Source organism: Bombina bombina, chromosome 2 (genome assembly GCF_027579735.1).
Source record: "Bombina bombina isolate aBomBom1 chromosome 2, aBomBom1.pri, whole genome shotgun sequence".
Lineage (NCBI taxonomy): Eukaryota > Metazoa > Chordata > Amphibia > Anura > Bombinatoridae > Bombina > Bombina bombina.
This window is the reverse complement of record NC_069500.1, coordinates 243,078,674-243,091,858: the sequence shown is the minus strand read 5'-3', so window position 1 is coordinate 243,091,858 and position 13,185 is coordinate 243,078,674. Positions and strand designations below refer to the sequence as shown.

The window sequence follows — 13,185 nt, the reverse complement described above, 5'->3', positions numbered from 1 at the left end:
CCTCAATATGTGTTCAACAACATCTCCTGAGTACAGTGATACCACCCATGTATAGGTGTGTTGGGTTCTCTGGGGGCTAGAAGGCCTTATTTTAGGAAGCGCATTCCATTCCATCCCATTTTCACATCCCATGCACCCATGTTCTATTTAAGACATTTCTGAAGCCGGCCAATGTAATTTACCCCCATAAAACCATATATTTTTGAGAAGTAGACCCCCTAGGGTATTTGAAATGCTGGTATTTTCACACTTTCCATGAACTTATTTAACCACCAGTCTTTGTCAAACTTTTGGGTAGTCATTTTTTTGTGTTATTTTTCACACACATTGTACTTTAGGCATGGATTCTCAGTTTCTGTTATGTGTTACTGCCAAAAAACACCTCAATATGTGTTCAACAACATCTCCTGAGTACAGTGATACCACCCATGTATAGGTGTGTTGGGTTCTCTGGGGGCTAGAAGACCTTATTTTTAGGAAGCGCGTTCCAGTTTTTCAACTTGGAATTTTCACATCGGTCATCATGCACCCATGTCCTATTTGGGACATTTCTGAAGCCGGCCAATGAAATTTACCCCCATAAACCCATATATTTTTGAGAAGTAGACCCCCTAGGGTATTTGAAATGCTGGTATTTTCACACTTTCCATGAACTTATTTAACCACCAGTCTTTGTCAAACTTTTGGGTAGTCATTTTTGTGTGTTATTTTTCACACACATTGTACTTTAGGCATGGATTCTCAGTTTCTGTTATGTGTTACTGCCAAAAAAACACCTCAATATGTGTTCAACAACATCTCCTGAGTACAGTGATACCACCCATGTATAGGTGTGTTGGGTTCTCTGGGGGCTAGAAGGCCTTATTTTTAGGAAGCGCATTCCATTCCATCCCATTTTCACATCCCATGCACCCATGTTCTATTTAAGACATTTCTGAAGCCGGCCAATGTAATTTACCCCCATAAAACCATATATTTTTGAAAAGTAGACATCCTAGGGTATTTCAAATGCAGGTATTTTAACACTTTCCATACACTAATTCAACCACTAGTCTTTGTCAAACTATTGGGCATTCATTTTTTTGTGTTATTTTTCACATACATTGTACTTTAGCCATGGATTCACAGCTCCTGTTATGTGTTACTACCAAAGAAGACACCAATATGTGGTCACCAACATCTCCTGAGTTCAATGATACCACCTATGCATAGGTTTGGTGGCTTGTTTGGGCGGTGCAATGCCAAATGTCTGACATGTGTTTGTGATTTTTTTTCACATTAACATATTTTCTTTGCCTATCGTCTTTTTTGGGGGTCTTTTAACATACCCCAATTTATTTGTTTTCCATAAATGTGATTATATTTAAAAAGTTGATACCCCAAGGTATTATACATGGAGTGGTTTGATGACTTTGATGCAACCGTTTTAGCCCAAAAAATTGGAGAAAGTATATGGTGGTAATTTTTCAATTTTCATTGTTACAGACACATTGCTTTTTTACTATGATTTAGGAGAGACTGTTGTAAGTTATTGCAAAAGAATACTTCAGGTTGTTTTCTGCAAGGCACCCTGAGTACACCTATGCCCCCCATGCATAGGTTTGCCAGGATTTTGGGAAGGTTATGTTACATGATTTTAGTTATTAAAAATGAGAGTATTTCTTCTGATAGGCCTATCTTTAGTTTGGGGCCTATCGCATACCCCACTTTTATTTATTGCATTCAAAGTGTATATTTTTTAAATGTTGACACCCCAAGGTATTGTATATGGTGTGCTTTGATGCCTTTGAAGCAACCGTTTTAGCCCAAAAAATTGGAGAAAGTGTATGGTGGTAATTTTTCAATTTTCATTTTTACAGACACATTGCTTTTTGACTATGATTTAGGAGAGATTGTTGTAAGTTATTGCAAAAGAATACTTCAGGTTGTTTTCTGCAAGGCACCCTGAGTACACCTATGCCCCCCATGCATAGGTTTGCCAGGATTTTGGGAAGGTTATGTTACAATTTTATGACTTGTGATTTTAGTTATTAAAAATGAGAGTATTTCTTCTGATAGGCCTATCTTTAGTTTGGGGCCTATCGCATACCCCACTTTTATTTATTGCATTCAAAGTGTATATTTTTTAAATGTTGACACCCCAAGGTATTGTATATGGTGTGCTTTGATGCCTTTGAAGCAACCGTTTTAGCCCAAAAAATTGGAGAAAGTGTATTGTGGTAATTTTTCAATTTTCATTTTTACAGACACATTGCTTTTTGACTATGATTTAGGAGAGATTGTTGTAAGTTATTGCAAAAGAATACTTCAGGTTGTTTTCTGCAAGGCACCCTGAGTACACCTATGCCCCCCATGCATAGGTTTGCCAGGATTTTGGGAAGGTTATGTTACAATTTTATGACTTGTGATTTTAGTTATTAAAAATGAGAGTATTTCTTCTGATAGGCCTATCTTTAGTTTGGGGCCTATCGCATACCCCACTTTTATTTATTGCATTCAAAGTGTATATTTTTTAAATGTTGACACCCCAAGGTATTGTATATGGTGTGCTTTGATGCCTTTGAAGCAACCGTTTTAGCCCAAAAAATTGGAGAAAGTGTATGGTGGTAATTTTTCAATTTTCATTTTTACAGACACATTGCTTTTTGACTATGATTTAGGAGAGACTGTTGTAAGTTATTACAAAAACATACTTCAGGTTGTTTTCTGCAAGGCACCCTGAGAACACCTATGTCCCCCATACATAGGTTTGACAGGGGTTTTGGTTAAAAAAAAACAGGCCCTATTTTAGAAAATTGAGTAGTGAAATGTAAAAATCTGGCACAGTAAAAGTAAAAAAAACAAAAAAACATCTAACTGTAAACATAACCAATATATATATATATATATATATATATATATATATATATATATATATATATATATATATAACAGCAAATGTATTTATTTTTTTAAAAATTGACCATTGTATGGTACCGCTTGAAACAGTCCCCAATGCAGAGTGCAGGCTGTCCAGGGCAATCAGGACAGTGATATATGGTGTCCCTTCTCTTCCCCCTCTTGGTACAGACTCTGCATTTTTTTTGTGGTTTCTGCTTTGCGGCCGTAGGGGGGAATTTAAAAATAAAATGGGTAGCCCCAACTCTGCTCTCTCCCATCACCGCCCGGGGAGCAGGTGCATCATGGTACAAAATCCCTGTAATAATCTGGAGCTGAAACTGTAAAAAAGTCTTTTTAACTCTGGGGTTTGCTTTTTTGAACAACAAAAAAGCGTTGTGGGTTGCAATCTGCATTAGGTAAATTGCAACCTTTTTGTACCAGGCCCTTGTCTTCCGCATAATTAGGTAGGGCTGCAGCAGCTGATCAGCCAGATCAACCCCACCCATATGCCGGTTATAAGACTTGATGCACACTGGCTTCCTTATGATCTCAGCTCTGCCACGTACAGAAACCGCCACCGTCCTATCTGTGTGGATGGTGGTAAGAAGGTATACATCCTTCTTGTCTCTGTACTTAAGTGCCAACAGCTCCTCTTGGCAGAGCTGAGGTCTCCCCCCTTCGTAGCCGGGTGCGTACAAGCTGTCCTGGGAAACCTGCGCGGTTCTTTTTAATTGTACCGCAAGCTACTGTATCAAAGCAATACAGTAGCTTGAACAAAAGGACACTTGTATAAAAATTGTCTAAGTACAAGTGATACCCTTTGTTCATTAGGGGTAATATCAGGTCCCAGACAATCTTGCCAGTGGTTCCCATATGTTCTGGGCAACCTGGAGGGTCAAGTTGGCTATCCTTTCCCTCATACACCCGGAAGGCCTGAGTATACCCATTCTCGCTGTCACAGAGCTTATACACCTTTACCCCATATCTGGAGCGCTTGGAAGGAATAGACTGCTTGAATCCCAGCCTTCCCTTATACTTCATTCGGGATTCATCAACGCATATATTCCTTCCAAGTGTATAAGCCTCTGCAAACCTGGCAGAAAAGTGGGTTATCAGGGCGCGGATTTTATACAGCCTGTCAAATTGGGGATGCTCCCTAGGGGGGCACAGGCTGTTGTCGCTGAAGTGCATGAAATGCAGAATCATTTCATACCTCTTCCTCGACATAATCTGGGAGAAAATGGGGGGTAGAGCAGATGGGGCTAGTACTCCAGTAGGAGCGAATGGAGGGTTTCTTTATGATGCCCATCAGCATGGTCAATGCCCAGAATTGTTTTAATTCTGGCACATTGATGGGGGCCCATTGCTGCTTTGCCAAATATGTTCCAGGCTTTGCAGCACGGAACTGATGGGCATATAAATTAGTTTGGGCAACAATGTTCCCCAATACATCATCGCCCAGAAACACTTCCAGAAACTGCTGGGGGCTAAAACCTGCCACATCTATATTTATGCCAGCATTTGCTGTGAAGGGTGGGATATCTGGCCTCTGGAGATGAGGTGTTACCCACTCTTCAGCAGCAATGGCAGCAACACGCCTCCTTCTGGCAGGGGGGCTAGCAGGGGGGCTGGTAGGGGGTCTAGCAGCCACAGATACATCAGTTGAGACTGCATCTAGTGATGTATCTGAGCATATGGCAGGGTCAAAATTGGGGTCTGAGTCAGACATAGAGGCATCTGACTCTGACGCAAGGATGGCATACGCCTCCTCAGCACTATATATTTTCTGTGACATTTTTGTATCTGTGACAGAAAAAATGTACTAAATTTTTTTAAATTAAATTAATTAACTAAATTAATTAACTAAATAAACTAGCAAAAAAGTACTGCTATGCTACTGCCAGTGATTTATAGCGATCACTGGCAAGCTAGGGGTTAATGGCTCTGAAAATTAATTTAAATTAACTAAATGGTTCTGAAAAGAGCCTCTGGATTTTTAAAAAATTACAACAACAAAATTAACCCCTAAAAAAATGCACAGACAGCAAAAAAGTACAACTATGCTACTGCCAGTGATTTATAGCGATCACTGGCAAGCTAGGGGTTAATGGCTCTGAAAATTAAATTAACTAAATGGTTCTGAAAAGAGCCTCTGGATTTTTAAAAAATTACAACAACAAAAAATTAACCCCTAAAAAAATGCACAGACAGCAAATAAAAGTGCAGCTATGCTAATGCCAGTGATTTATAGTGATCACTGGCAAGCTAGGGGTTAATGGCTCTGAAAAGAGCCTTTGGTTCTATATTTTTTTAACAAATAAAAGAATTAAATCTCTCTCTGCAAAAAAACAGGTCTCTCTCTCTCCAACAAAATCGCAAGTGAGGAGCGGGAGGGAGATCCACACTGATCAGTGTCAATATTTACAAATATTGACACTGATCAGACAAATGGGGTATATTATTATTATTTTTTTTTTTGGGTGGGAGGCTCAGATTGGGTGACCCTAGCTTGCCCCTATGATGAGGCAGGCTAGGGACACCCCCAGAGGCCCCATGATGCACTGGGCATCGCCATCTTGGATGCCTAGTGAAGGAGGAGGGGGGGCTATTTAGGGCTTTTTTTATTTTATCCTTTTTTTTTTTTTAAATTTTTTACTTTTATTTTATAACTAACTAAGTGCCTCGACCCACCGAGGCACTTAGCACACAAGCAGAGCATCGGAAGCGTGTCCGATCGCTTCCGATGCTCTGAAACACTGCTGGGCTCCACGTGGAGCGAAACCGGAAGTGATCACTCGTGGGGGAGTGATCAATCCGGTCCCGGCACTCGGGAACAGTATTGCAGGATGCCTAGACCTCAAGGCAAGCCTGCAATACTGTTAGAGCAGCTGGAAGCGATTTCGATCGCTTCCAGTGCTCTGTTTAACCGACGACGTATGCCATACGCCCTCGGTCGTTAAGTGCTTTTTTTTTGAGGACGTATGGCATACGTCGTCGGTCGTTAAGGGGTTAAAGTGCAAGCGGACATGATATGATGTAGCGTATCATGTCCGCCGCACATCAATAAATGTCGATAGCATACGCTATCGGCATTTATCATTGCACAAGCAATTCTTGTGAACTGCTTGTGCAATGCCGCCCCCTGCAGATTCGGGGGTGTCAATCAGTCTGTTCGTATAGGATCGGGCAGATTGATGTCCACAGCCTCAGAGCAGGTGGACAAATTATGGAGGAGCGGTCGGCTGCTTCATAATTGCTGTTTTTCCGGCATGCCTGAAGGCTCGTGCGGAAACAGGGGCATCAAGCTCCATTCAGAGCTTGATAATTCGGCCCCAGTGTCCCTTAAAGTGAAAGTAAACCCTAGCGTTGTATAAACGCTAGGATTTACTATTGAAACAAATAAAGGGCACTTTCATTCATGAAGTATAATATGCTTCATGTAGAAAGCTCCTTTATTTGTTTCAACCGATTGCCGATTTTAGCTGCTACAGCAGCCCATGGCTAAAAAGATTTTTGGCTAAGAGGTGACGTTTTCACTTCTTAGCCAATAGCAGTGCGGTAAATCCGGCTTGGCACCCATGGGAGCCGGATTTACCACACTGCTATTGGCTAAGAGGTGAAAACGTCACCTCTTAGCCAAAAAAATTTTTAGTCGTGCTCTGCTGTAGGAGCTAAGAGCGGCACATGATTGAATCAAATAAAGCAGCTTTCTACATGAAGTATCTTATACTTCATGAATGAAAGTGCCCTTTATTTGTTTCAATAGTAAATCCTAGCGTTTATACAACCCTAGGGTTTACTTCCACTTTAAAGAAAGAAAAATAGTTTTTTTGCAGATTTTATCTAACAGGATGCTTTGTATTACTGTTAAAAGAAATATTAATATTTACAACATTAAAATATTCTTCTTTATATTTCTAAATTTTTATATATTATAATTCCAGATCATAGCTCATGTCTTTTCACATTCCATTCAACTCACAAAGATGTATCTTGCTTGTTTGGCCCCACAATAACTTAAAACTCCCAACATTTTGTCCTGAAATATGAGACAAAGGTATAAGGATGAATGATTGTATTGCCTGGGAGTGGAGGACCTGGGAACAGGGTTTGGATGGTCCCAGCTGTGATTGAGGCATGCTGATCATGGGTTGAGTGGTCTGTATGTATTCTGGGTACAGAGCAGACATGTAACAGCAACCAGCCAGGGGATACCCCTTTCACGCTGTTCAAAGCTGAAAAAAAAAGAATTAAGGAGAGGAGAGTGGATTTTTTGAGTGTAGGTCCCAAATGAAAACATAGGGCCACTGGCAATATTGCCATCTATTCAATCATTTAATCATGTACATGATTTGTTTTTAGGACCCTGAAGCAAGTTATGATTTTAATGAAAAAGATAACGATCCCTTTCCAAGATATGACATAACAAATGAGAATAAGTAAGTATACCGTCTTTAATTTACTGTTAAATATTTTATTGACAATTTTAAAGAGAAGTTTGACTTCAAGTTGCATTCTATTATATATAAATTATTTTTGGAAAAGATCCAAAAAATAGACATTTTGGAATATTAATTGATCAAACTTTCATATCACTTGTTTATCTAAACCTGCTGCACATATTTATTCATACTACTATAAATTATGTTTAGTGGTTCTTGCCACAGATAATTATGGTATACTAGAAAAACTTCTCAAAAACAATCTTGGTTCATTTGGGGCAAAAAATGTGTTTATTTGTTAGTATTATTCTGCTTTATTGATAAAGAGAGATTGTATTCCCCAAAGCTGAACATATAGAAGAAAAACAAACAAACATACAAACCAAAACAGAGGGCTTCTGGTAGAGCTTATATACAAAAGCAAGCATCACACCCAAATTTGCAAATAAAAGATTCATCACTGAGAAAAAGCTTGATGTGTATTTGGAGACACCTCTTAAACAAGGCTACCTCTCACAATACAGTAGAGACAATTCAGATACACAAATCAGCTTGATTGGACTGTTGTATATATGACATCTAACTCATAAATTGTTGCATAAATTGCAATTACATTTCTCATTATATTGCCAAGTTTAAAGAGAAGAAAAAACAAACCTCTGTATGGGTGCCCGCAGGCAACTGCCTGGTCTGCTTTATGGAAGCACAGGCCATGCATAACTCATTTGTGTTGAGTTGAAAAAAACATATTACCTCTGTTGAGCACTAACACCACTCAAGTTAAACCAATTGTGTATTATTCTTGCTCTCATATTACAAATTGAAAGTAAAAAAGGTAGCATTCTAGCAAAAGACATAGGTGAGCTAACATCTGGAGGTCGCATGGCTCCGCTGCGCTAAATCCCTCACCTCAAAGACTTTTGTGGGGTGTGCTACAAAACTCTGTTCTGGCTTTCACTTCAGCACTAACCTGAAGATGCGCTTAGCCAAAGTGCACTCAGCCAAAGGTATACTAAGAAATAATTTAAACAGCTTTGTTCTCCACTCAGTTCATTTTAATTAATTCATGGATGAATGAATTTATATATTGAATGATTAATTAATAATACAAATATATCTTTATGTATGTGTATATATATATATATATATATATATATATATATATATATATATATATATATATATATATATATACAGGGCATGAAAAAGTTGTGAAAGAGCTAGTGGTCCCATGAAATTTCTTAGTGCTCCCATTTTTTGACTTCATATTTTTGCGTTGCGGAATGTGAAAAATTGAAATTTTATGATAAACGTTTGTATTACACATTTGTGTTAACAAAAATACACTTTCTATACACTCAAATTGAAGATGAAGCTCTAAAAGCTTTAAAGGTGCTTGAGAAAAGCTCCTCCAGGTCTTGCACACATTTTCAACACCTCTGCTTAAGCACACATCTGCCACACCGCTATACATGCCTTTTTTGTTTTTTTAAACAGTGCCCCTTAAATTAATACAATAAACTTGAATAACCTGAATAAGCCCCTTCAAAGAATTGGAATCCTTCACATTTTTGTCACAATTTTGAGAGAAAGAGAGAAAGAGACACAAAGGAAGGGAGATGAAGAGAGGGAGAGAGAGAGGAAAGGAGGGAGACACACAGAAGCAGGGAAGGGTAGGGAGAGAGACACACACACAGAGGAAAGGAGGGGTAGGGAGAGAGAGAGAGAGAGAGAGAGACAGATAGACAGAGACAGAGGAAGGGAAGGAGAGAGACAGAGGAAGGAAGGGATAGAGACAGAGGGAGGAAGGGAGAGAGACAGGGGAAGGGAGGTAGAGAGAGAGACACACACAGAAGAAGGGAGGGAGAGAGAGAGAGACTCCTGGCTTCCCACCTCACTGTGATCACTATAACAGAGCACATTTAACAGTGTGGTGAGCGGCATGATATCGGGAGGAGAATGTTGTATAGAGCTGCAGCATCTCTCCAGGTAGACTGGGGAGCAACCTTAGTGTTAAAAAGATCACTGTCCAGGAGTGCAATTGTTACACAGGGGAAGGAAGGGAGAGAGAGAGGAAGGGGGGGGGGGGAGAGGAAAGGGAGACACACAGAAACACACACAGAGAGGAAAGGAGGGGTAGGGAGAGAGAGACAGAGGAAGGCAGGTAGAGAGAGACACACACACAGAAGGGAGGGAGAGAGAGAGACTCCTGGCTTCCCACCTCACTGTGATCGCTGTAAGAGCACATTTAACAGTGTGGTGAGCGGCAGCCTTCTGAGCCAGATTGAGAGCGGCACATTCACATTTGTCCCCCTGGCCAGCCGGCAACCTCCATTTGCTTCTCATCTTTAACAGAAGTGTTTCCTGACCGCTACAAAAGGCCCCCCAGCTCCATCCCTCTCTTTAAGAAGCCCGCACAGTGTTTAAAATGGCTTGCGCGCGGCAAATATACTTTAAAAAAATAAATTAATAAAATTGGAAAAATAAAATTTTAAAAAATGACAAACATCTTAACACAAAATTCCCAAGTTGCCCCAGCAAATTCCTAAGTCATCCAGGACCACTGTATATTAATGCTTTTCCACACTTGGTGTCCCATTGAAAAAGGTACCTGGTTGGTACCGAAACGTTTCGGGGATATGCTATTTTAATGTGAATGCAATAAAAATGATGTTTTATATTGGAAAATCCGGTGAGTGCAGTGTCTATTCTAGAATGAATGGAATGGAACACACACGCACACACACACACACACATATATATATATATATATATATATATATATAACATTGTTTTACTGAGTGAATAACAACACTAATCTATTATACTTATAAAATAAAAAGTTGTGTTAATATTGTTATAAAGTAATATGGTATATGGCAAGGTGTTGGGCTGGGAAGGACAACACACTACTTTGGGATAGCTGCTGATTGGTGGTTGCACATATACACTAAGGGCTAGATTACAAGTGGAGCCGTATTTAACACTCCTGCTCACATGTTAACTCTGCTAGAAGTAAGGTGTACAGTGTGAAAGTAAAAAGTTTTCACTTGTGCGCTATACAATGCTAAGCATCAGCTGGAGTGGTGTAAAGCACTCCACCACTGGAGCAGTTGAAATGTGATTTATGGTGGAATGAATCATCATTAGTCTGATGGAAGAAACTTCTTGGATTCTTGTACCTGGGCCCTGTGGTTTCTAGTTACGCCTTTGGCCTGACCTCACAAATATCTTGTGGAACGCTTTACCAGAATAGTTGCATCTGTTTTAGCTGCAAAGGAGGACCAACTTCATATTAATGCCCATGGTTTTGGGGGATGTCCAACAGGCTGATTTAAGTGTGATAGTCAGATGTCCACATACTTTTGGCAATATAGTGTATGTCTCTTGGCATTGAGCTTGCAGTAGTGCATTGTTGCTGCTTCAACAAATGATACCAAGAGAATAAAGAAAATTAAAAAATAAAAGTAGATTGGAAAGTTTTTTTTTTGCTTTATCTATTTGGGGATTTATGTCCCTTTAATATTTTTTTTTTATATTGTAGACTCTAAATTAAGTCTAAATCACAAAATTTTAATTTTGACTTCCATGCCTCTTCAATCTTCAAATAATTTTAATTAGCAGTTGCTCTTTCATAAACAAACACACACACACACACACATATATATATATATATATATATATATATATATATATATATATATATATATAGTATATAAAGAAAAATAGGTATAATATCCCTTTAAGTTGGTATTTTTAAAAATAGCTTCAGTGCCCAATCAAGATTATTGTCAGGGCCACCCAATGGAGATTCTCAAATTGCTTTGCAGATGAAGTATATGCAATAATGGAAACAGGATATCCACCTGATGCTGCAGTACTGGATACTTCATCAATTGCAGATGTAAAGTAGTATCCTTCTTATGCAGCATTTTTGCCCCCCCCCCCAAAAAAAAAAAAAAAAGAGAAGAGAAGCAGGAAATCTGCAAGATGCTTCTTTCTCATCTAACTGGCAATCTAAATATTAATTTCTCAATGTGATTATCTTTTACATATGCTTTGTAAATGTTCCCAGATTTCTGCACATTTTTCTGATTCTCTTAGTTCCCTACTGAATACACGATGTGCTTTTTACATATACCAAAATAAATGAGTCTTTATTTGCAAATTTTATGGTGATTTGTCACAATTTCATCCTCTCATACAAGTTTAGGGTGAGGCTTATTTTTGCAAACTTGAGCTGATATGCTACGAAACAGATGATTCAAACAGGTAAAATCCATGTGAATTAAATTGCTTTATTGAGCGTTAATGCACAGTTTTTATAGCATATGCTATGTACATTTGTTGATTTTTGTATATTCTTTTGTTGACATTTAACACTTATTTATAGACACGGTACTAGATGTGCAGGAGAAGTTGCCATGGTTGCAAACAACAAGAAGTGTGGTGTTGGCGTTGCATACAATGCCAAAGTTGGAGGTAAATTGATACATCAAATAAAATATTAAAATGATCTATTTAACATTTTAAGTATCTTGAAGTCTAAGGCCTATAGAATTTTTTTATATATTATTTATATGGTGCTATTTTAATAAAATAGGAAGATTTATGCAAACGCTTTCATTAACAATCAAAGGAATACAAATACCTTTTAATACAGTAGAATTGCATAATCAGAGTGTATAATAAAAAGACAATTCAATTCAATATCACTTACTCTGAATTTTAAATGGGCAATAGATATTTTCTAACAAATATCAAATTTGCTACCTCTTGTATCATGTGACAGCCATCAGCCAATCACAGGGTTGTACGCTGTGAACTCTTGCACATGCTCAGTAGGTGGTAGAGCCTCATAAAGTGTGCATTTAAAAGATTTTGCACAATGTTAAAATGGAAATAAATTGGAAAGTCTATCTGAATCATGAAAATGTAATTTTGACTTTAGTGTCCCTGTAAAGTAGTGTGAATTACATGTGCTGTAATTTAAGAAAAACATTTTTGCATGATAATAAATACATCATTTTATAAAGTACAGAAGTAGCATTCTTGTGATGCAGTGTGAGCACAGTACAATATTTGTTGTTCCTTTAGCTACAATAACATTAGCATTTGCCTAGATTAATCAAATAATACTTTAAATGAGGTTGACAGAACTGGTATTGCTGCCCAAAAGAATGATCAATCAAGTAGATTACGAGTTTTGCGTTACGGCTTTTAACGCTGAAAAAATTGCAATTTCAACGTAATGGCAGTAACGCACTATTACGAGTCGTGTTGGTATAGCTATGCCGCAAGCATTCTAGCCTGTAACGCAACGTCCATTCCGCACTCAAAAAATTATGTTTTTGTGTGGGATTTTCATAGCGCCGGTATTACAGGCTGTGCAGTGAGGCTAAAATGCTTGCGTTACAGCCTATACCGACACGATCCATACCGCCATCTGAGAGCAGTAGTTTGGATTTTGTGTAACAAAAATGTTTCACAAAACTCATAACTAAAATATTACAAAGTACACTAACACCCATAAACTACCTATTAACCCCTAAACTGCTGCCCTCCTGCATCGCAAGCACTATATTAAACTTATTAACCCCTAATCCACCGCCCACCCACATTGCGACTATTAAATAAATTTATTAACCCCTAATCTGCCTCCTCCTACATCACTGACACTATAATAAAGCTATTAACCTCTAATCTGCCGCTACCCGACATCGCAGACACAACCCCTAAACCTCTGGCTTCTCACATCATCGCCACTAAATAAACCTATTAACCCCTAAACCTCCAGCCTCCCACATCTCTGCAACTAAAAAAGCCTATTAACCCTTAAACGCCTGTCCCCCACATTGCAAAA

The 13,185-nt window shown here is 38.6% G+C and overlaps 1 protein-coding gene across 1 annotated transcript in view; it reads left to right on the top strand.

The window, feature by feature from the left end:
- PCSK1 (proprotein convertase subtilisin/kexin type 1) overlaps positions 1-13,185 on the top strand; it is a 123,344-nt gene that overhangs the window by 51,833 nt on the left and 58,326 nt on the right. Inside the window, exons 5-6 of the mRNA XM_053701505.1 lie at positions 7,243-7,319; positions 11,716-11,804. Coding sequence (XP_053557480.1) covers positions 7,243-7,319; positions 11,716-11,804 — 166 coding nt within the window. The remainder of the gene's footprint in view (positions 1-7,242; positions 7,320-11,715; positions 11,805-13,185) is intronic.